This window comes from Selaginella moellendorffii, unplaced genomic scaffold (assembly GCF_000143415.4).
Source record: "Selaginella moellendorffii unplaced genomic scaffold, v1.0 SELMOscaffold_4, whole genome shotgun sequence".
Taxonomy (NCBI): Eukaryota; Viridiplantae; Streptophyta; class Lycopodiopsida; order Selaginellales; family Selaginellaceae; genus Selaginella; species Selaginella moellendorffii.
The window spans coordinates 1,314,464-1,338,823 of record NW_003314265.1 but is presented as its reverse complement, the minus strand read 5'-3'; the positions used below and the strand labels follow the sequence as shown (position 1 = coordinate 1,338,823).

Genomic DNA, 24,360 nt, shown 5'->3' with positions numbered 1-24,360 from the left:
ATGGAATGGCCATTTGAGAAAGTCACAATGGCAGCATTTCCATCCTTTTGATCTTGCTCTAATATCATGACAAAGGGACAGAATGAGAGCAAAGAATGAACAAGATCTTTTCAGAAGGAAATTAGAAACAACTGCTTATTGAAAGAAGAATGAAACACTAGCTATATACTAACTATGTCCGGGAATTTCTCCTGAAATTTGCCACAGAATGAGGCCCTTGTTCTCCATGATTCAAGATGCCTATCAAACCTTGGATTTCGGCTCCAACACAATGGCGGCGTAGATGCTCCCCTCCTCGACGTACACCATCTCCAAGGCTCTAGGATGGGTGCCCTTAGGAAGGAAATCAAGCCTAGTGATGAGGTCCAGAGTATTGAGGCCCAGATGTGCAAAAGATCATGCCAAAGTGATCCATATTTGTGGTGTTGGAGGAGTTCATGAGAGATGAAGTCATCCATTGGACACGTTCCTGCATGGGAAGCCATTGATGCTCGTGACACTTATGTCTCCAATGCAAAAGTCTTGGAGTGGATCTGGGAACAGCCAAGAATGTGAAGAACATGAAGAATATAATTTTGGATACAGCCATATCATTTGGCTACAATAGGGACAGAACTGATCACACAAGCTTTAATTAAATGAATGAGATGGAATGGATTGGTGTTTGGGAGATTAGTACTTTATACATACCAAGGAGTTTCATAGCAGAATTTGGAACCGAGTAACAAAGTTAATTTTGTCTCTTCTTGGTTCATTATAACTTTACAATTATAGAAAATAGTAAGAAAAAGATATTCATATGCAAATATGGTGTGTTCAACATTTATTTTATGAGTTAAACATATATGTTAAAACAATTCAGTCTAATAGTTCTTTTTGCCACCCCAGGTCCTAAAACCTTAACTAGCTTAACTAGTATTCAAAGGTTAGTTTTAATTACTTTTTTCTTAAATGTTTATCCCAACATTTTTATTTTGCAGAATCTATGGGAAAATTTCTTTTACATTAAAATGCTTATAAAAAAAAGTTTGTGTTGCATGCTGATTTAACATGCATATAAATGCAAACAACATACCTCTGGATGCTCACTTATTTTTCATTTGGAGACAATGCTCTTGTTGATAGTTTTAATTATCTTACATTCCCTAAAAAGTATTGTCATAAAATTAACCATGCAAACAAGTTGGTAAAGCCATATATACATATGAATTCTTAATCCACACCAATATATTTGCCATATTAGCATCTTATTTTTTTGTTTTTAAAATTTGATTTGTAATGTAGCTAAACCATGGCAGTCAAGTTCTTCACCAAGAACAAAGGTTTGATCCAAGGGAGTAGAATCCTAAAGTAGCTATAAGTTGAAGAGATTATCAACAGATTGATAAAGATTGTGTGATCCTGCTGTGCTTAATGCAATTGAGCTAGCAACATAATATAATCTTGAGTAGTAAAGTGTTGTGGCCACAATTGAAACATAGACTATGTTCTTGGGAAGTTTGGGGAGGTGCTTATCATCTTCAATAGTGTGGTGATGGGTGGTGTTGCTTTTTTCTCTATGTTTTACATATTTTAATTTCATAGATCATGAATTGAATTGAATTACTCAAAAAAAGAGTAGATGACATAGTTGCATATATGCATGAAGTGTTTGTCTACATTCTATTCAAATTTTATAATGCCCCATTTTGATTACTATTATAGCAATCAATATTCAATTTTGTGCATAATATTTTATGTGCAATTGGAAATAAAAAAATAAATCTGCACATATATAAATAAAAGATGCACCCATGTGCAATTACATATTCATTGCTATACTTTAATACTACTCTTGAAACTCCAAAAACCACTTTTATAAATTTTATACATCAATGTCAAATTAAAATGCTTTAGGGTATCATCTCAGTAATATATCTTTTTAAAAACTGTATTAGAAAAAATAATATTAAAGAACCTATATTACCTACAAGTCCAACTAGCAATAAGAAAAGAATTTCTTTCAAACATTGTGTTCTTGTCATATCCTTGATTTACTCACTTGTGCTAAGGATATCTATTACTTCATCTGTTAGCCACTTATTTTGTATTAAATATTCCTAGAATATCTCTTAATTCCATCTTTATCCAATTCTTTTATAATCAAGGGCTAATGCTAATGATTTAAAATTAATATTTATTCAAATTATATTTAAGTTTATAAATCTAAATTGATTGATATATGTGCTCAAATGATCTTGCACTCCTCCACCTTTAGCCAACATTGCTACAAATAGATTTAATCACTGCCATGTGAGGTAAATGTCATACTATAGATTAAAGTATTTTCTTGTAACAACTTTTCTTTTGACTGCAAAGCTCAATAAGTCCAAGTTAGATAATTTAATCTTGCTGAGATCTATAGAATGCACTGGGGTTTGAAATTGCTTGTTCTCCCTAATCATTTACATACTTGTGTTTGAGTGTTCTATAATTAATAACAGATCAAAACTATTGGATTAGAATTAAGTGCATTAAGATTTGTCTATTTAAAATACAAATAAAAATTAATGCAATATAATTTTAAAAGAAATAATAATAATAATAATTAATAGCACATAATCTAACAACCATTATAACTTATAAAAAATTGTTATATCAAAATATCTATAATATCTTTAATTCTAATGAAAAAGAGAAAAGTAATAAGGAACTGTAGGAACACTTTAAAAAACATTTTTAAGGGTAATAAACATTATTACTGAAAAAAACTTGACCCAATTAAAATTTGTTTTGGATAGGAATTTTATGAGCAAAATAGTAAAAATAAATTATATAACAAAACTTGCTAATCCTCTTAAATAATTTTGAGATAGAAAAAATTAATTAAAAAAGAGAAACAAAACCTTCCAATATTGAAAACTTAATGAATTTGAATGTGCATTCAGTTTGGAAGATCAAAGAAGATTAAATCAAGCAAACACGGATCGGACCTGATTGATGGTAGTGTTGTCGATAAAAAAGGTCTTTTCTAGCACCTCGTCGGGCACCTGGGGGCTCGATCCAAACATGGACCTCCCTACAAATTGCGTCCCCGCGAGCTGAGAGTTGAGCGCAGCAATGATCTTGGCATTGTTCCTGCCGACATTCATCTGCCAGTGGATCAATCCACGCGGAATTACCATCACCTCGCCTCTGCTCAGCACCTGTGCAAACAAGCGGTTGTCCGCGGTGACAATGGCGGCGTATACGCTCCCCTCCTCGACGTACACCATCTCCGTGGCCCTGGGATGGGTGTGTGGCGCGATAATCCCCTCGGGTAGCAAGTCGAGCCTGGCCATGGAGAGGCCAAGGGTGTTGATCCCGGGGAACCTCAGCACGGTTCCAAACACTGCGCCCGCGCGATTCATGGCGGTGATGTTGGCCGGATTCACCATTTCTCTGTAGATGAAGTCCTCCACCGTGACGCTGGACGCGTTCCTGCATGGGAAGCCATTGACGCCCGGTGATGCGGTGAGATCCGCGACGCAAAAGTCCTGGAGTGGATCTGGGTCGGAGAGCACTCCGCTGGCCAAGAATGCGATGATCATGGTGCTCAGAAGCAGGATTGACGAAGCGGGCGCCATGGCCATGGATCTATAACTCGAGCTCTCTGGAACGAGGATTCTCAAAGCAAGCTCGATAAGCTCTGGAACAATTGGGACGAGATCAAATGATATGAGGATGGATGAATGAAATTGGAAGAATGAATGAAAATCGTGGCGGGGGAATGGGCTTTTATACTGAGCAATTGGGATGCTACTATACAACACGCAAGGGAGAATTTCAGTGAAGTGAGCCTACATTTTTGTTTTGTCGTGTCTACGTTTGCATGGCAATTTTGAGGAAAACTCTTCTCCTCTGACCATATCACTGTCAAATTTGGCTGCCTTAATTGCATGGAGTTCACACTCTTCAATGACTTTGACATGGTCTTATACACTGTGTTTGTTTATGTTTGGTCGTCCTCCGCGCTTTACACATGTTGTCTAATCTCCCTATATAAGAATTAAGATCTAAAATATCTTTTTCTAATCAATCTTGTTTTCTTTAATGCCAGAACATCAAACAATATAGTCATCTTTGCCAGCACCATTTCCTCCTCCTTTGGAATCTCCTCACCTGGTACGCGTAGCCAAGCACGCCAAACACAATCGCAGCCACAAAGATGAATCTGAGCACCTTTCTCCTGCTGAGCCCCATGCCTAGAAATCCCAACAGCGGCCTCCCCGGGAGATAGGATCGCAACCGGCTTAGATGGGAGGACCGGGAAGGATGAGGCGACTTGGATCTTCGCCTCGGCCTCCCTCTCTACAAGTTTCTTTCGTTATGCCAAGGTTTTCTCTTGTTACCCTTTTCCTCTCGGGAGCTGGCTTGGGTGGCGTCTCGGTGGCGACTTGGACATGCCGGTGGCCTCCTCCGAGCTCTGCGTGTTTTTGCAGAGTCATGCCCAGATAGTACTCCTTGAGCTGGTTCTGCAAGTTAAATATGGCAATGTGGAGGACAAGAGCGAGGGAGAGATTTACGCTACCTTCGGAGGCAATTTCACCTTGTGTTGCTGGAGCCATCGAATCAAGTCCGTCTTCTTCATGCTCATGAGGCGCTTCTAGGTCACGGCCGAGGGAGACGTGAGCTTCTCCTCCTCAGCGGATCGATTTGGAACAATCCTTGTTTGATGTTCTGGCATTAAAGAAAACAAGATTCATCGCCCTTCGCTTTTTTTCCGGGCTATCTATGCTATTTCACCTGGGCAGTTTCAAAAAGAATATTTATTTTTGGCAGTCAGGAAGATCGTGAAGATGGTCACTGGATGATCGTGATCGCTATGCTGGATAGTTCTCGGCGGAGGTAACCAGGGGCCTTGTACTCCCTGTGGATCCAAAACTGGTTATGCATAGACTTCGCCATCGCGGCTCTTCTTGTACTCGAACAGCAGCGACGAGCGATTGAACGAGGTGAGCTTGGTGTACCCAAAGTCGCAGTCCTGATTCAAGCTCCACGATGGCTTGCTCTCCGGGAACTGGCTCAGCCAAAACCCACCGCCTCCCGCAACTACGTGAATCGTCCCGTTGAAAGTCCCTGAGTAGAAATCTTTCTCGTCACTGGCAGGGACTTGCTGCACGAAAGTATGAGAGAAGATCCAGCTATGGGCAAAAACAAAAGCACTCACGTTATAGACTGGATAGGTGCGCTCGTAGTTGTGGATGTGGCCGTAGAAGGCGAGGTCCACCTTGTACTTTTGCCACCAAGCTGTCCCTGCCGAATGGCTCGCCGGTGGTGTTCTCGGGAGCGTAGCAGGACGAGTAGCCGAGGACGCGGTGAGAGATGAATACCAGCCACGGCTGCTTCTGCCTGTCCGCGCTCCAGAAGCAATTCTCGAGGAACTCGTACTGCTCCGTGCCGTCGTGCTCCGAGTCGGCGATGCAGAAGCGGAAGAGACCATAGTCGGTTTTATACCTTGCAAGGAAAAAAAAACAACAAAACTGTGAATCAGCTAGCTTTCTCTCGACTTTAGAACTACAAACCAGAATTTGTCCCTGTTTTGCACGGGCATGTTGAACACGGTTGATGAAACAACACCACACTCGCCTCCCGAGTTGGTGCTGTTGTAGAAAGAGATATTGTTATAGTGATTCTAGTGAAGAATTGGAGGGAGAGTATCGAACCAGAGGTGAGAGAGATGAACAATAGAAAACATCTCCTAAGGTTTAAACTACATAGCTTTAAATATGGAATGTTAAGAATATAAGAGTTAAATAAATTACTCAAATCTGGAAGCACAACCAAATGCTTGCTCAAGTCCTACTTGCTCTATGCAGTTCCAATAGTTGAACATTCAACTTTCTACACTCTATGCATTGACTATAAGTGAAGGTATCTCAAATTGCTGGTCAAATTACCCACTCAAGGCTGTAAAAATTAGTTGTTGCCTATTAAAGCAGTCAAAACATCCAACTTTAGGCATAATACTAGCAGCATCTTATTGGCAACTTAACCCCAAGCTCCTTAAGGCTTAGATTTTAATCCTTTTACCTTCACGAGCCAAAGGCATTATGATGCATGATATTTCTTTTGAGAAGAGTTGAATTCTTACAATCCTTTATTTTAGCTACCACCATATTATATTTTGACATTGACATATATAACTACAATTTTTTTATCTTAATGGAAAACCAATGATTTATTATTGTATTATTGTTATTTGATTATTATATGTTGGTACATCATATATATATATATATATATATATATATATATATATATATATATATATATATATATATATATATATATATATATATATATATATATATATATAGAACCTAAATTTCTTGCTCTAGTAATTTCAACCTCTAACTTTGATGTGGGATGAAGAAAAAAGTCTTATAATTTATGAGTTTAAACATAGAGTTAACATTGAATTTAGTCAATACAAAAGCAAACACTCCCATCATAAGATGATATTCACATGTTTAAGGATTTTGAGACTTTTTGATAACACCTATTTTTAATATCTCTTTGATATGTGTGTGTAAAATTTTGATTTCCTTTAGTGACTGATGCTAAATAATAACTTTGATTGGATGAACATCCTACGTTGGAATAGAATGATGTGTTGCAATCTTAGCCCAAAACAATAAGTTAAAATCAAAAAGATCAATATACCGTTGCAACATAAGAACCATTGAAGGGATCTAGAGAGGGAATAAAAGAGTAAAATTGAAATATAATAAGAAATAATGGAGAGGCAAAAGTGATAAAAGCAGAAGAACAAAAGGGAATGAAAGTGAGAAGAATGGAAGAAATGTGAGGAAGTATGAGACAAAGAGGAGAGCCTCAAAGTCACATTTGCCATGATTGTGTTACAATCAATTTATACCAATAATAAAATCAAAAGCTTGACTTAACATCACCTGTAACAATTGAAGTTTAAACTCAAAATCTCCCACATGCATAGCTAAGTTTATCTCATCCCATGCACATGCATATGTATAATTGTTACCATAAAAAATGAAAATTTATTCTACTACATGACATAACTATAAACAACAATATATGGCAATAGGATGAGCAATAGAAGATAAATTCAAACTTTTATCAACTAACATAAAGAGAATAATAGAAGACCTCTTGTTATAAAAACAAACTTGAAAATTAAATACTTGATGAATTAATGTTGAGTAATACTCTCAAAAGAAGGATAGAAGGGTTATTGATTTGTTCACATAAAAACCCTTTATTACTTGCATGATTCCTTATTTCCTTAAAGAATCTTTATGTTAAAACTTTCCATTACAATAGCACTAACAAAATGTCCTTTTCACCTCCATCAAAATGAGTGCATGGAATATGGAAATGAAATATAAAAATTTACATATTAATTAGTCCACAAATCCTAGTTTATATACAAGAGCAAATGGTCTAGATTGAAACTAATCTAATGGCTATCAAAATCCCACTATAAGGATAATAAGTAAAAAGCATAAATTACACAAAGCTCATAATATAAGAAATAAAAAATATAGATGTCTTTTATTAAATTATACTTTGCATGAATATTTGGAATAACTAAAGATATAGTGGCTTACATATTAATATTGTGAGGTTGAAGTCTACAACTACAATGCTGTAAACTTATATATACATATTTTTATATTTCATACATTCACATTAGTGGAAATGAGAGGCAACTTTGATTGTCCCTAAGAAGTGCTTGAATTTAGGGTTTTGGTTTAGATATAGCTTTTGCATTATCTAGATTTCACTTTTCTTATAGCTTTTTTAGTTTCTTCTCTTTTGTTTGTCTCTTTTTCATTCATCTTTATGGCAAAGTAATAGCATCTTCCTCCTTTAACATTAGAGCACCAATTGGTGCAATTGTTTAATGTTGTATAGTTGTAGTTGAACAATCAAACTCAATTGATAACCACATTCACAACATATGGTATAACTCCTTATACTCTTACTACCAATCCTTGCTTCCAGTCAAAGCTCTTCTACAAGAATCTTAGGGATAATATGTACTATTAGTTTGATCACTTTATGGTGATTGCCATTTAACATTCTTGGGATGATGCTTAGGGTCTACATGAGTTTCCCACATATCTCTAAAGGACGGCATTGCAATGGTATAATGGTTTGAGCGTAACCACTTGTTATAAGCAACCAAAGGGAATGAATAATATTAGGTTGGGTGAACTCTGAGAAATTGGTCAATGACCTTACACTTAAATCGGATAAACATAAGGTAGAAACCATATGTGTTTCTTACGGAGCATACTCGGCCTAGTTTGAGAAACTCATGTTATTGACTTGCATTTGCTAATATCAAGAACCCCTACAATATTGAGATTGGTCCCTCAACATTTGCTAGATAATAGCTTATCGTGTCTGCCAAACACCCTCGCTATTATGCCCTTTGTATTGGTCTCATTTTGTTCTATTGACTAATTATGGAAAGTGTCTAGATTTGCTAATTTGGCATATCTATGGAATGTAGAAATTGGCTTGAACACAATGGTATTCGTCCCATGCAAATTCACAATCTAGGAATATTCCATATTTAGTAAGTTTTAAGCTTGTTCTAGAGACTAATTCCTGATACTAAAGGAGGCTTGGGGTGAAAGCCCAGAACATGTGTTCCTTGGGGGGGGGGGGGGGGGGGGTCGATACCCGATTCTAAATGTATAGTAGGGATAGTGGTTGGAATGTATGTTCGACTATCTGAGATATTAGTCTGGCTCCCACTGGGTTGTGTTGCTCCTTGTTCTGCGTTCAGCTTAAGTCTAAGCCCAAGCTCCATGCTGCTCTAGTCAGTAGAGTACCCTCCTCCTTGCGTTACGCCACCGATATGCCAAAATTGTGTTAGACATTGTTTGACACCATTTGCAAACAAGTGCTAGATATAGGGAGTTGGTGCTCATGGAATTATATCAGACCCTCATTTTGTAGCGTAACGGGCTTGGAGTTCAGTTCCAAATTCATGTGTGCTACATTTGGTATCAGAGGAATTGTCTTAGTGATTCCTATCTAACTTTTGTTGGATTTTCTGACTTAAGTTGCATACACAAAGACTTTTTTAGTAAATTCGAAGTGACCTATGTAGGATTAGTTGGATTGCACCATTCGGTAAGAATGTTGTATGCATGTTCAGTTACTAATAAAGGCATGTATGTAGCTAGCAAGATGGTGAAAAGGAACTGTGCTGATGAAGCTAAAACCTCTAGACGGGAGAATCAAGAGGAGGAAACTCCTACCAAAAATGTTGTGGAAGAGGTTGAGGCTGAGTCAAAAGAGGAAGAGCCAGATGATGCAACATTGCAGCATATGGCTTAGAAAGTCAAGATCAAGAATTTGCAAAGGGAACTTTGCAAATTGAAGAAGGAGAACAAGAAAAAGAAGAAAAAAGCTAAGGTAGCTAAACTAGCTAAACCTAAGTAATTGGACTCCTCTTCAAGTTCTGAGGACGATGAAGTTCTGCAACTGCCTCCAGTTGCACGAATTTCAAAGTTTAAGCCTCCGAAACCACCTAATTTTAAAGGCATGCGAGACTTTCAGGTTTTAAAAAACTGGGCCTACGATATGGAAAACTATTTCCTAGTGGCAGACATAGATGATCATACGAAAGTTGCATACATGCAGTCTTTGCTCATTGATCATGCCAAAACTTGGTGGCACCAGGTATGTACTGAAAAAGAGCAGACTAGAAGTTGGACCAAGATGTAGTCTTGTATCCATAAGGAATACTTACCGGATGATCTTGGCCTGAGACTTCGCACAGAGTTCTGGCAGATAAAGCAGCGAAGGGACCTTATGCATTATGTTAATACGTTTGCTCAGAAGTGCATTATGATTGCCAATATGAGTGACAAAGATTCTCGGAATTATTTTATGAAGGGTTTAAGTTCACTTTTTGAAGTTTAAGCTGAAGACATACTGTAAGCGACTAATTTTTCCATTCTACTTTAGTCACTTAACCGTACCTCCGACCACTTGGAGGAGTCTCATTCACAACCTCCATAAGTCCCATTCATGCTAGCCCCGCGAATGGCATCCATGCCACTCAACTTTTGCACTTGGCCCAAGTGCTCCACGTGTCCGATCCCATGACCGACACCCCAAGGTACCACTGACATACCAGCCTGTTACGCTAGGCCATGCCCATTCACCTTGGTCACATCGGTGGTCCAACACCACCTACATTACAATCCTGTCTCTCAAAGATTAGGCCATCCATCCATGAGTGGCTATCCCAGATCCACTCTATAGCATCCTCAGGATGCCTGCAGACATGGGGAATAGCCTTCCCCAATGTCTCCTTTCCAATCCCTGCCAAGTCCCTTCTTGTCCATGGCCGTGTTCACTAACACTGCCACTGGATCAAGGCCCACAAGCCCGACCACTAAGTCCAACTGTCCTCTAGGACTTCCTTACTATGTGACTGTGTCCCTTGTCACCACACTAGAGGGCTACTCCTTTTCCTTTCCAGAATCTGGGACTTTGGGCCAACATTTCGGAACACTGTGGCCTTACGCAAGCCTCATGGGTACTCTCCCCACCTCTCGCCTTTTGGTGCTCTAGCCATGGGCTTAGAGCAAGGTTCCATTGAGCCACACTAGGTATCCAAGTAGGTAGTGCCACCCACACTTGGACTGGGAGCATCGGCCAGTTGATCTCCCGGGGGAACTAGAGCTGGCTCTTGAACACTTCACCAAGCTACCCCGCTTGTCGGTCCGTGTTCGCTCTAGTCTTGGACTTCACAATGGGCAGCTCATCACCCAACACTGGGTCCAGCCTTCCTGGGCCAAACTAGCCTTTCCTGGCCAAACTGGCTCCACTACAGTCCTCCCCCTTACTATACTTTTGGAGCTCACCAAACCCCCCAGGGTCTGGGAGACGAACGCTTTGGGCTTTCACCCTCTCAGACTCGAACTCGGACTCGGACTCGGACTCGGACTCGGACTCGGACTCGGACTCGGACTCGGACTCAGACTCGGGCTCGGGCTCGGGCTCGGGCTCGGTCTCGGTCTTGGTCTCGGTCCCGATCTTGGTCTCGGTCTCGGTCCCGGTCTCGGTCCCGGTGTCGGTCCCGGTCTCGGTCCCGGTCTCGGTCCCGATCTCGGTCCCGGTCTCGGTCCCGGTGTCGGTCCCGGTCTCGGTCCCGGTCTCGGTCCCGGTCTCGGTCCCGGTCTCGGTCTCGACTTTGGACTCCATCTCGGGTCCATCTCGGACTCCATTTCAGACTCCATCTCGGACTCCATTTCAGACTCCATCTCGGACTCCATCTCGGGTCCATCTCGGACTCCACCTCGGGTCCATCTCGGACTCCATCTCGGGTCCATCTTGGACTCCATCTCGGGTCCATCTCGGACTCCATCTTGGGTCCGTCTCGGACTCAATCTCGGATCCATCTCATGTCCACCTTGGACTCCACCTCAGACTCCATCTCGGGGTCCTTCTCGGACTCCACTTCAGACTCCAGCTTAGGTCCATCTCGGGTCCATCTCGGGTCCATCTCGGACACTTCCACGTGTCATGTGTTGGTCCTTTTGGGTCCCTTTTTGGAGCCTCGCTTATTGCTCGCTTCGTGCTCATTCCTCGAGCACTTCGTTGGGAGTTCCACTCCCACTCTCGACATTTTCAAGTCGGAGCTTTTAGTCCAAACGTGTTATACTCGTTTGGCTTTCGCTTCAGCCACTACCACATGGCACCCTTTCGGCTCCACTTTGGGGCCTAGGGATTTTGTGTCTCACACATACTTGGAAGTGCAGCAAGTTGCCTTTAGTCACTTGCTTATGGAACAATATCAGCAGCCATATGCTGGTACCTCGGACAAATAAGAATTCTGGGAATAAACAAGGTGATCGGAAATAAAGGGTGGAAGGAATGTTCTAGCTTAGAGGCTCACAAGCAACGGTTAACAAAGGTGGTGGTGGTTGGAGACTACCAATAGTTTCTTCTGGTCCTAGGCTCTCTGTTCCTCCTCCTGGTGGGTACAAGCAGTAGCAATTTACAAAACTTGCTTCTAGCAGAATGGGTATTGTGGGTCATTGCTTCCATTGTGGAGAGTCAGGACATAGGTCCTTAGAATGTCCCAACAAGGATAAGACAAAGTCTTGTATTAATGTCATGAGGGAAAATGGTGGTGGTGAAATTGAAGGGGTTGATAAGTTTGTCAATACAGACTATGAGAAAGAGGAGGTGAGTTAATTTTGTTGCTTTCTTCAAGCTCTTCTCATAGTTAATGCAAACACTGATTTGTTGATGCATTTGGTAGGCTTTGTCTGCGGACACCGAATCTGAGTGATGATTAACATAAGAGCTACACAGAGTGTGATAGCTGAAGACTTAGTTAAGTTGTTAAGATTGAATGTTGCCCATATACTTCCAATTTGCAGAATGGGGGCAAGTAGCCAAAAAATTTGTGAGTGATGTTCCAATAAAATTATATAAGTGGAAAGAAAGAGTGGACTTGGTAGTGTTGAAGATACCAGACTTTCATATGGTGTTTGATATGGATTTCTTCAACAAATATATTAAAGGGATTTATGGTGCTAGACAAAGTCATATCACATTGAAGTCAGAAGGACATCTTGATGTGTCCCTCCAGTTGCAAAAACACTCCTCAAAGGATTAAGATGCTAAGTTCCTGACTACAAGAGCCACTCAAAAAGCAGCTAAGAAGGGATGTCAGACCTTTTGGGTTCAAGTAATGGAAGCTGAGGGTGTTGGTGACTTAATTCGAATCGATGACAGGGTTGATCCTATACCAAAGAAGATAATAGAGTTGTTAGCGTAGAATCAGGATATCTTCCTGAAGGATTTGCTACCAGAGCTACCTCTTAGCTATGAAGTTAATCATCGAATTGAGGTTATTTTGGGTTCTAAACCACTTACAAAAACTCCATCAAGGAAATGGCTAAACTCAAGAAACAACTCATGGAGCTTCTTAACAAAAGTTATATCCAACCAAACAAGTCACATTATGGAGCACCGGTCCTTTTTGTTATGAAAAAGGATGGAACTATGAGGATGTGTATTGATTATTGGGCACTCAACAAGATCACGGTCAAAAATAGTTATCCTTTGCCTTGCATTGATGACTTATTTGACCAACTCTTAAAGGTTAAGTATTTTACGTGACTTGATTTGCAGTCCGGGTATCATCAGATACGGGTGGTGGATCAGGATATGGAGAAGACAGCCTTTAAGTCTCAGTACGGATCTTATGAGTTCCTTGTCATGCTATTTAGGTTATGCAATGCTCCAACAACATTCAACACAATGATGGATAGAATATTTAGAGATTATTTGGACACATTTGTTGTCCTATATATCGATGATGTTCTAATCTTTAGTGAAACGTTGGAGGATCATTTGAAACACTTGGAGCTGGTGTTTTAGAAATTGCGGAAGCACAAACTATATGCTAAAGAAAGTAAATATGCTTTTGGACAATTGCACGTGAACTTTCTTGGACATGTAATTAGTGGTGGTGTAATTGAGGTAGATCTAAAGAAGGTGGAAGCGGTGAAGTCCTAAGTGTAAGCAACCAAAGGGAACGACTTGAGAGACGATCCATGGGGTTCAAACATAGAAGGAAAGGGCCCATGAACAAGAGTGCACCCCCTTTTCCAATCGGTTAAGGGTCTTGGGATACTTGGGGTTAAGCGTCCTTGGGTTTGAATAGTACTGGGTTGGGTGACCTCCCGGGAAGTCCAAACTCAGGAGCTTACATTTGGTATCAGAGCGGTCTCGGGTCCGACTCTGTTGGTTGGCTAAAGGGAATCGCACCACATGTTGATTGACATCTGGCTGGTCCAATTTGCTCCCGCTGGGCTCGACCCGAGGGGTAGGGTGTCAAGAGAGCGGGGCTCTCGGTTGGCTAAATGGAATCGCACCACATGTTGATTGACATCTGGCTGGTCCAATTTGCTCCCGCTGGGCTCGACCCGAGGGGTAGGGTGTCAAGAGAGCGGGGCTCTCGGGAGAGCTGCGGCTCTCAGCTTCCGTTCACGAGGGCGTGAACTTGCAGGGAAGCGTGGTGAATTGTAAGCAACCAAAGGGAACGACTTGAGAGACGATCCATGGGGTTCAAATATAGAGGGAAAGGGCCCATGAACAAGAGTGCACCCCCTTTTTCAATCGGTTAAGAGTCTTGGGATACTTGGGGTTAAGCGTCCTTGGGTTTGAATAGTACTGGGCTGGGTGACCTCCCGGGAAGTCCAAACTCAGGAGCTTACACTAGGAAGTTTCAACCATTGTATCAGATGTTTGTTCCTCTCTCGGTTTGGCAGGATACTATCGCAAGTTTGTCTGCAATTTTGCAAGAATCGCTCTTTCGTTGACTGAGTTAATGAAATGTAATATACTGTTTCATTAGACACCAGCTTGTTAGCGTGCTTTTGTATGATTGAAGGAGATCTGACTACGATTCCTGTTCTCAGGATCCCAGCTCTTGATAAACCCTTTGAAGTGCATTGTGATGCATCTGGCTATACTATTGGTGCCGTGTTGTAGCAAAATTGTGACAAAGCAGTTGGTGTTACGCTAAGGCAATATGGTTGTTCTATTGCGTTTTATTCCAAGAAATTGGATGAAACCCAACGAAAATGGCCAACACACGAGAAAAAGATGTTTGCTATAGTGTCGGCATTGGAACACTAGAGACACTATTTGGGTGGATATACCAAAGTTTATACAGATAATAACACACTGAGCTACTTTGCTATGTAGCCAAAACTTACGCTGAAACAGACTCATTGGCAAAAGAAGCTTACTAGATATGATATTGAAATCATATATGAACCTGATAAAGACAATATTGTTTCAGATGCATTGAGTCGTCAGTCTCAGTTCTAGGCAATATTAGCAATCAGTTTGGATTGGTTGGAAAACATTTGGGCTTCATATGGAAGTGATCTATTAGCAAAGGTAATTTTACATCATGTGGAGTTGTCGAAGCAAAACCTTGGTAGTGAAGCCACGAAAGTTGCTAGCCATACCAATATAAAACTTCACTTCTCAGTTCGGGATAGACTTATTTTTTATAAGCAAGAAAGATTGTATCTTCCCTCTAAGGATCTGCAGCAGTTGTTTCTACAGGAACATCATTATGTTCAGGAAGTAGGACATGATGGAAAAAAAAAGACTCTTGCTTCATTGAAAAAAGGGATTTTTTTGGTCTGGTATGGAAGGTGATATAGCGGATTATGTTCGTTCCTGCTCTATATGCCAGCAATGTAAGCGCAGAACTAAAAGCAAGCTGGAAAGTTGCAGTGCATTCCAGCACTGACATGGCCATTTTAGAGTGTGACACTTGATTTTGCCACTTGCTTGCCGAAGTCTAAGGGTTATAATACTTTGATGGTGGTTGTGGATCAGTTGTCAAAGATTGCACACTTCATTCAAACTATGGAAACAATGAATGCGAAGCAAGTAGCAAAGCTTTTTTTCCATGAAGTAGTATGAGTTCATAGTCTTCTCGAAGAGATGATCTTAAATAGAGATTCAAGGTTTACGGGGAAGTTTTGGGGCACACTGTTCCAGCTGTTTGGTACCAAGTTGAAGTTTAGTATGGCTTATCATCCTCAAATTGATGGGCAGACCAAACATATGAATGCTCAAGTTGAGGATTATCTGTAGTACTATGTCATAGTGGACCAACATGACTGGGTTGAACATTTGGACACAACAGAAATATGTTATAACAACACATTTAACAGCGTTATTGGCTATTCTCTGCGGGAGATGCTATAAGGGAATGCTCATGGGGTGCCTCAATAGATTGTTGTACCGAAACCAATGTCCAAAGTGTTGGTCCGGGCCTTTGAGATTTATGTAGAGCAGCTATGCCAAAGTTGGTCTAGAGCTATTGAGGCGATGGGCAAAGCTCAGGATAGGTATTGACGTATTAAGGATTAACATCGTCAAAATGTATCCTATCAAATGAGAGATCATGTATGGTTATCTTCTTGGAACATAAACATTAAGGAATCTTTATCTTGGAAGCTGTTACCATGATATGTCAAGCCCTATTAGATATTGATGCGAGTTGGTGATGTATCTTATAAGTTGAATATTCTAGATGAGTTATCCCATGTACATGATGTGTTTCATATCAGTTTACTAGCACCATATCATGTTGATGCGGATCGCTCTATGGACATTTGTCCCCCTCCGGAAGTTGTGAATGGTGATCTTGAGTATGAGGTCAAGGCAATTCTCTTGTCCCACAAAGCTCGTGGTGGTCGTTCCAAGGAATATCTAATTAAGTGGAAAGGTTGCCTGACTTGTGAATCAACTTGGGAACCTCTTAGGAATCTTACACATGCTCATGAGCTTGTCACGGAGTATGAGAATAGTAATAAAGATTAACTTTTGTAAACTTGTAATAAATCTTGCAAATTAATAAAGTAATATATTTCTAGAAATCAAAGTTTCATTTCTTTCGTTTGTTAGTAATTGGGTCAATTTTGGCAAGCTAACTTCAGCACTTTCGTGCATAGGTCCAATCCATAACCATAGGGATAACTATTATAGACTGATCACAAGTCCCTGCCTCTCTCTCGATGACTCATTTTTTAAAAGGGTATGGTCGTTTAAACAACTTATTCTGCCAGTTTATAATAGTTGTTTAAATCTTCCCAATGAGGTTAATTTCTTGCTCAAGGAAGTTGGGCCTATGGCCTTCTCCCTATGTCCTTGTAGGTAGGGATATACCATTCCTTTGTAAACTGAGTGGTACTCGGAGTAACAAGGGTGGCTAACTCCATTAGTCATTTCCTTGTCAATGACAGCCGAAGGGTGTCTAAGTCTTAAATGTCTTTGGACATATAAAAGAGGTCGTTCCATAACTCATTTAAGTCAGTGTGTTTCCCATATAGTGTGCTTTCCATTAACTTTTGGAGTTGTTTCCTTAACAGTTTACTAGACTTGGATATGCATCGACAAGGATGTCAATCTTCTCTAAAGGGGGGAGAATGTCGCGAATATGACTTCGGGTATCAAAAGATACTTGTCGGTCAATCCTTATAGACACTCTTTCCTTACTGCCATGATGGCAGAAAGTCAGTACAATTGGTTCCCTTTATCATGCCCACTTGAGTTAGTTGAGAAACTAGTCAATGACCTTGCACTTAAATTGGATAAATATAAGATAGGAACTCTATGTGTTTCTTGCTAAGTATACTCATTTTAGTTTGAGAAACTTGTGTTATTAACTTGCACTTGCTAGTATCAAGAACCCCCACGATATTAAGATTGGTCCCTCAACATTTGCTAAATGATAGCTTACCATATCATGCCCTTTGTATTGGTCTCATTTCATTCTATTGGCTAATTATGGAAAGTGTGGAGGGACAGGGGGGACTATGGGGGGTCCAAATATATAGTAGGGATACTAGTTAGAATGCATGTTCAACCATCTAAAACATTAGTTTGGCTCCCACTGAGCTATATCACTCTTTGTTTTGCATTTAGCTTGGGTCTAAACTCAAGCTCCACGCTGCTTTAGTCTGTGGGGTACCCTCTTTCTCGCGTTAGGCCACAAGTATGCCAAAATTGTGCCTGACACCATCTGACACCATTTTGTGTGCAAGTGTTAAATACAGAGAGTTGATGCTCGTGGGATTATATCGAACCCTCGTTTCGTAATGCAACAAGCTTGGAGTTTGGCTCCAAATTCATGTGCACTATACTTACACTTATGTGGATTAAAGCATTCTCTCAAATATCTTCAGAAGCTTACACTTGTGTGGATTAAAGCATTCTCTTAGACGTCTTTAAGTGCACGTTTGAACATGTTAATGATTATGATGAATACAATTTGGTGTGATGAATACAATTTGTGTTCTCTTTCAGAGCCTTTTACTTTGTGCAGACCCAAATATGTCATAGCAAATCAAGTCCTATCCTTGTCAATATATGGAGTATAAAATGGATGATTTGGAGTTTGATGTAATGAGAATTGGAGAATTCTCCCAAATGTCTTTAAGTGCATATTTGGACATGTTGATGATTGTGATGAATGCAATTTGGTATTCTCTTTCAGAGCCTTTTGCTTCGTGCAAACCCAAATATATCAAAGCAAATCAAGTCCCATCATTGTCAACTTGTAAAGTATATAGTGGATGATTTAGTGTTTGATTTGATAAGATTTGCTCTTTTATTAAATAGTTGTCTTTTTTCCAATTGGCTTAACGAGAGAGAGATAAGGTGCACTACTAGAGCAAATGGTATAGATTCAACTTTAATTAATTAGTGGCTATTTAAAATATAATATACCCTTGGGCAAGATATATTTTTACCCCTAAATTTGAAATTGTATATTTTAGACATTTATACGTATGTCCTTCCTCTTGTGGAGTGGGATTGTGGTATGGATGGATGACTAGTTACCTCACATGGAATAGCAAGACTATAGTATGAATATATGACTAATTATTTCATATGGAATAACTAGTTTACACAATAGAAGGATTGGTAAATTCAATCCTTTTATCCTTCCAAAAATAACAAAACTATGGTACAAATGGATGACTAGTTAGCTTATATGGAATAAAGAGACTATATTATAGGTGGATGACTAATTGCCTTACATGGATTAACTAATCTATACAATAGAAAGATTGGTAGATTAAGTCCTTCTATCCTTCCACAAAGAGGGGATGATATGAGGTCCAAGTATATAACTGTAATATTGTATACTTATATTAGCATAGAGGGATTTCAAATTAATTTCAATCTAGGCCACTTGCTTTTGTATATAAGCTATAGTTTTTTGACTAATTAGTATGCATATTTATATATTCTATATATTAATAGTCACTCTCGGAGGGGAAATTGATTACAATGCTCTTAACTTATATGGAGTGATGCCCCACTTGAGTACCTTATGGCTTATTGGTCCTTCCTAGGGGCTTGGACCTTCTCTTCAAGATGGAAATAAAGGAGTAAGGGTACTTATATCGAGCCATTAGGCCACAGTGTTCCCCCCCCCCCCCCCCCTCCGAAGTGTCCCAAAGTAAATGATACACCCAAGGTTTGGGATTTAAAGGGTCTCATGATCAAATTTTGTTGTACTAAGGGATGTGAGAAACTTGGAGGCTTGATGTGCTTAGTTGCTTGTGCTTGTAGGGAGAGCAACTGAACCTTAAATCTAATCTAATCCAGGGAGGGGGATTATGAGAGAATTTGGGAATCCGTGGATAGATGGCTAATGCTTTGTTATTTATGTAGTAAGTAGCTGAAACCAAGTAGAACTAACTAGGAGTTCATACAATATACAAGAACCTTGGCGAAAGAACTTAACTAAGGCCAAAGCAAATAGACAAAGTAAGTTGGTAAAATTTGTAACTTACACAAAACTGTTTTCTTACACTGATAGCTACCTCAACGTCCCCAACTCAAGGGTGTAGATCTTCTTGGTGCTCAAGTTCTACTACCGCCAATTGAATAATCATGTACCCATGATAGCTGTAGTACATGAGCAGATGAAAGATAGTGTTATATACTATGGCTATTTCATTTGGAGAGCAAGGCCTGTGTCCCAAGACTCTAGAGTTTTTGAGTAGCAAAGGGATTGAGGTGATTACCTTTAGGCATGGTAGGCTTGTATATAACTGGTTTACTACTAAGATGCTCTAAAAGGCAGTCTTTTTGGATAGGTAGAATGCACAATATAGCAACCCCCTCCACCCCCTATTTAGGGTGGGCCCATTTGCTTATTTGGAATTGTATGCCACCTCATTGCTATAAATTAAAGATTGTTCTAGTATATTATTTTATCAATTATTTTTAAGTATTTAAAAGTACAAAGTAAAATATACTATTTATTCTACTATAACAGCATTATCCTTGATTGTATACCTTAATATGACTACATAGAATGATTCAATATGATTTGTATAAACTCTAGTTATGGGATCAACAAAAATTTGGTAGTGGTTTACTGTATAATAAGTGAAGTTCAACTAATTCAACCACTCTGAATTATAACCAGCCCAATAATCACTATATATAATTGTTCCTAAAATATTAATTATAATTATTAGTTAATAATAATTATAGAAATAGAACTTTCCTAGTTCAACATATGTATATAATATATCAATTAAATTTTGTGTAATATGATTGGCCACCGAAGCTATAAACATTCAATTTGAATCACATTCAATTCCTTCAAAGATCCATTGACTTTCTACTCTTCTACCACAATTATATTTTTTCTTACCAAACTTACTTTCATCAATTTTCATATTTCTTTCTGGACCACCAATCTTTTAACTACTTCATTGTAATGTAATAATATAAATATCATGACAAAAGTTGTACCAATTTGTTATCTTGTGCTCACTTTAATATTACACTCAATATGAACTTGATCTTGTGGCATTTTAATGCATCAACAATACATCACTCTAAACATTTGAATAAATGTGAATTTACTATTTGCAAATCAAATATTAACTCTAAGAAATCTTGTGGTATTGCAATTTTTACAATTCCACTTCAAACCATCTTTACAACCTCGATAATGATATCGATATCTCATTAGTCAATGGCATCTTTCATATTCTCTCTCTTCTGGAAGAAGACCAACCATAATACAGAAAGTAAAAGAATTTTTCTTACTATTAATTCTCTCAATAAGATCAAAGAAATAAAGAATATTATCTTGAGAAAATATAAGGAGCACACACAATGAGGAAAAACTTAAACCAAGCGTAGGTTATATATTTATAAATTATAGTTGTTCATTCACTGGCTAAATATAAAATTATAATCATTAACATGCCCATTAACAACATCTACTAATTAAAGTTTGCAGGGCTAAGAGTAGTGAGCGTGGTAAGGGGGTAGCCACGTAAGAGAGGGGTGCTGGATTATTCTTCCTTTTGGATTCTGATATGGTTCTAGGAAGCTTGCACGTGAAAAAAAAGTAAAAATGGAAAAGATTACATAAAACTTTATGAGAATAAACCAAAGGGCCTACAATGAATCAGCTCAAGGAGTGCTTGATTCTGATAGCATCAAGGAGCAATTTGGCAATCACATCAATTTAGATCTTAAGTGTGTCTAGTATGTCTACTTCGTAGAGGCGAGGGGTCTTCCCTACTATGCTTTCTAGCTATACAGTTGAGTTCTTATTAGCAGCTCAATTAAGCTATGAGCTTAGCGAAACTAAGGATAAATGCTTAACTATTTACACTAATTATCTAGACTTCTCTGATGGAAGAAAAAGATATGGAGAGAGCAGCAAACTGGAAGCCACAAACTCTCTCTTGTGGCTCTTATGGTAGAGCTGCGCTCAGCCGTTGGATCCAGAAACGAACGGTCCAGGGAGCACCCGGCCGGATTGGCCATGCGCACTCTCATTGGCCACGCCGAGATATCCATTGCGAAAACTAGGCTGGCCAGGAGCCGTCAGATTAGATTCTGGGAGCAGCTGGGCCGCCCGATGGCCAAGGCCACACATCCAGTTCTTCTTAGGTAAAATTGGAAGAAGACACTGCTTGAGGGATCGAGCCGAGGAGGAGGAAAAATGGCGGCATCGACAATGCAGGCATCGATCGGCGTGTCGTGCCCATCCACATTCCTCTCGAGATCGAGTAGCAAGCTCCAGAGGGGATCCCGAGCCGTGGCCGCGCCTTCTTTCGCGACTGGCAAATTCAAGGTGGAGGCCAAGAAAGGCGAGTGGTGCCCCGGATTGGCGTCTCCTGGCTATCTCAATGGAAGGTATGTGAGCTCGTGTGATCTCTCTATAGCAGATTAGAAAGAGTTCTCTGATCGATAAGGCTCTAGTTTCGGTGCAATGCTAGAAGTATGGCTTTTAGTCCACGTAGATCACATTGCCTGGAAGCCCTGGCATGGATATATATCCACGCGAAAGCTCGATGCTAGACCAAGATTTGTGTGAAATCTATAGTATAGTGTGGTGAACTTGTCTTGAGCTAAAATTGTGTGAGAAGCTTACACTTGTCTTGGTTTCTTCCAGCCTTCCCGGAGACAATGGCTTCGATCCTTTGGGACTCGCCGGCGACCCGGCCAACCTCAAGTGGTACGTCCAAGCCGAGCTCCAAAACGGACGCTGGGCCATGGTTGGAGTTGCCGGCATGCTCATCCCTGAGGTCCTCACCAAGATCGGGGTGATCAACGCGCCGCTGTGGTATGACGCTGGCAAGGTGGAGTACTTTGCTCCAGCGTCCACGCTCTTCGTCATCGAGTTTCTCATGTTCCACTACGTGGAGGTGAGGAGATGGCAAGACATCAAGTACCCCGGGAGCGTCAACCAGGATCCGATCTTCAAGGGCTACAGCTTGCCTCCCAACGAGGTCGGCTACCCGGGAGGCATCTTCAATCCTCTCAACTTCCCAGCCAACGAGGAGTACAAAGAAAAGGAGCTGGCAAATGGTATAGTTCTTGTTCTTTGAAAGCTCTTGATTGTGTGATCGATCGAACCTTTGTTTTGCGCAGGTCGCCTTGCAATGCTCGCGTTCCTTGGATTCATCATCCAGTCCAACGTGACACACCAGGGACCTTTCGAGAACTTGCTGACGCACCTTAGCGACCCATGGCACCACACCATTGTCCAGAGCATACAAGGTCTGTGAGTTAAGCGAGAGCGGTCATGGTTCCAACTTTCTTTCCAACCAGAAAAAAAAAAGAGCCGAAAAAGAAAAGTGAAAATGAATGGCATCTATATTATCGATTTGTAAATTAGCTCATGGTATTTACCCACTGGAAAGAGAATACTTCCATACAAGAGACACTGCATGGCTGTGGTTGCAACGCTCGCGGGGATTGTGGAGAGATTTGGGGCGTTGTTGTTGTGTCAACATTTATTGACCATCAAACATCCAGGCTCGAGACGCATATAAATTCCTGTGCTCGGCCAAAGCCAGGAACCAGCCATCGCATCGCTGCTCACTGCGTCTTGCACTTCCTCTTGGCTCTTCCTGGGCAAGCAAGCAGAATCTCCATCGACAATGTCTTCGAAGCTGGCAATCTCCGCAGCATTTCAAGTGCTTTTCATTCTGCTGCTGGTGGTGGATCAGCAGAGTGGCGTCTGCGCGCAGGCCCAAGTTCCGATCATCCCTGGAGGCGGAAGCGGTGGAGCAGGTGCGGGATCAGGTTCAGGAGCGGGATCAGGTTCAAGCAACAGCACCGGCGCATGCAACTTCCGCTACATGCTGAGCAAGTATAACGGGTGCCAGAGCTACGTGCTGACCGGCAGCCGCGGCACCAACATCACGGAGCAGTGCTGCATGCCAATGGCCAAGTTTGCGCACGAGTGCGGCGCCTGTACCCCGATGCTGCGTCCCTTCGCCAACAGTCTCCTCGGCGTCTGCAATCTCCCCTCATGTTAAGTGCAAACTGATTGGCTCTCTGTCTTTTAGAAATCTGGATTCTTGAGTTACACTCTGTTGTTTGTCAAGGGAAGGAATTTATATTTGAATTTCTAAAAACCATCACATCTTGATACAGCGGTCAACCTTTTGAAAAGTTGAAACATGACACAAAAATCAAACCCTCAACACAAGCAGCGAATATCTCAAGGAAGTTGTAGAAGGTTTGACTGTGGTTTCGTTGGTTTTCTCGTACAAACATTTATCTTTTGTGATGATCCAAGAGTGAGTGTACTTCCATTCCTTTTTGTTCAGTTTGTTCAAAGCGTTATGAGATTTGTATGGGTAGGGTCATGCCGGAAGATACGATGAAACCCCCCCGAGAAGATTGGGAACAAGAAAACTACAGAGCTAATTGGAGGATTCATACCTTATGAACGAACTCTCTTCGACACCATTGATAGCATCCGTGAACGAGGTTTTCTGTCATGAAAATGAAAGAACTCAAGGACTATTGCTATAGATCCGTATGAAAACGAAAATGAATGAATGTGTGTATTGGTTTGCAAAAGATAAAGACTCAACTCCACTTTAAGAGTGGAGTCGACGCACTTAACCTGCTTTCTCTAAAGTTCTTGCTTAAGAGAACGCAGGTTTTATATTTTGCTCAATTGTGCAAGTGAGTGGGAACTGGAGAGCGAGCTTGATAGTCTTTGGAGGAATGTAAAAATGCAAGAGGAGATCGAAAATTGAACCCTCCCTTGCTGCTACTGTCGCCTCCGTGTACCGCCAGCAACTTCAAAGTGCATTTTGCATTGCATAACACTGAATTCTCACCTGAAATTAGTATAGCAAACTTATTAACTCATTCATTAGGGTGTTTTGATGATCTCATGAGCCATTCGTTCGCTAAGCTTTTCCAGGGCTTCTACCACCATGCCTTCTGTCCCCGCCCTCCGCTTCACCGACCTGTCTGTTGCCTCTTGGGTTGGTG

General features: G+C 40.6%; 2 protein-coding genes and 1 pseudogene across 2 annotated transcripts; 1 reads left to right on the top strand and 2 right to left on the bottom strand.

Moving 5' to 3' along the window:
• Nucleotides 1-2,916: 2,916 nt before the first annotated feature.
• On the bottom strand, nt 2,917-3,621 carry LOC9655641 (germin-like protein subfamily T member 2). The gene has a single exon (XM_002964005.2). The coding sequence runs from the start codon at nt 3,609-3,611 to the stop codon at nt 2,952-2,954; it is 660 nt and encodes a 219-aa protein (XP_002964051.2). The 5' UTR covers nt 3,612-3,621; the 3' UTR covers nt 2,917-2,951.
• Nucleotides 3,622-4,906: 1,285 nt separating this feature from the next.
• On the bottom strand, nt 4,907-5,580 carry LOC9654523 (annotated as a pseudogene).
• Nucleotides 5,581-21,499: 15,919 nt separating this feature from the next.
• Nucleotides 21,500-22,780, top strand: LOC9654522 (chlorophyll a-b binding protein 4, chloroplastic). Its single transcript, XM_002964392.2, has 3 exons — nt 21,500-21,756; nt 22,016-22,431; nt 22,495-22,780. The coding sequence occupies exons 1-3, from the start codon at nt 21,563-21,565 to the stop codon at nt 22,629-22,631; spliced, it is 747 nt and encodes a 248-aa protein (XP_002964438.1). The 5' UTR covers nt 21,500-21,562; the 3' UTR covers nt 22,632-22,780.
• Nucleotides 22,781-24,360: the final 1,580 nt, after the last annotated feature.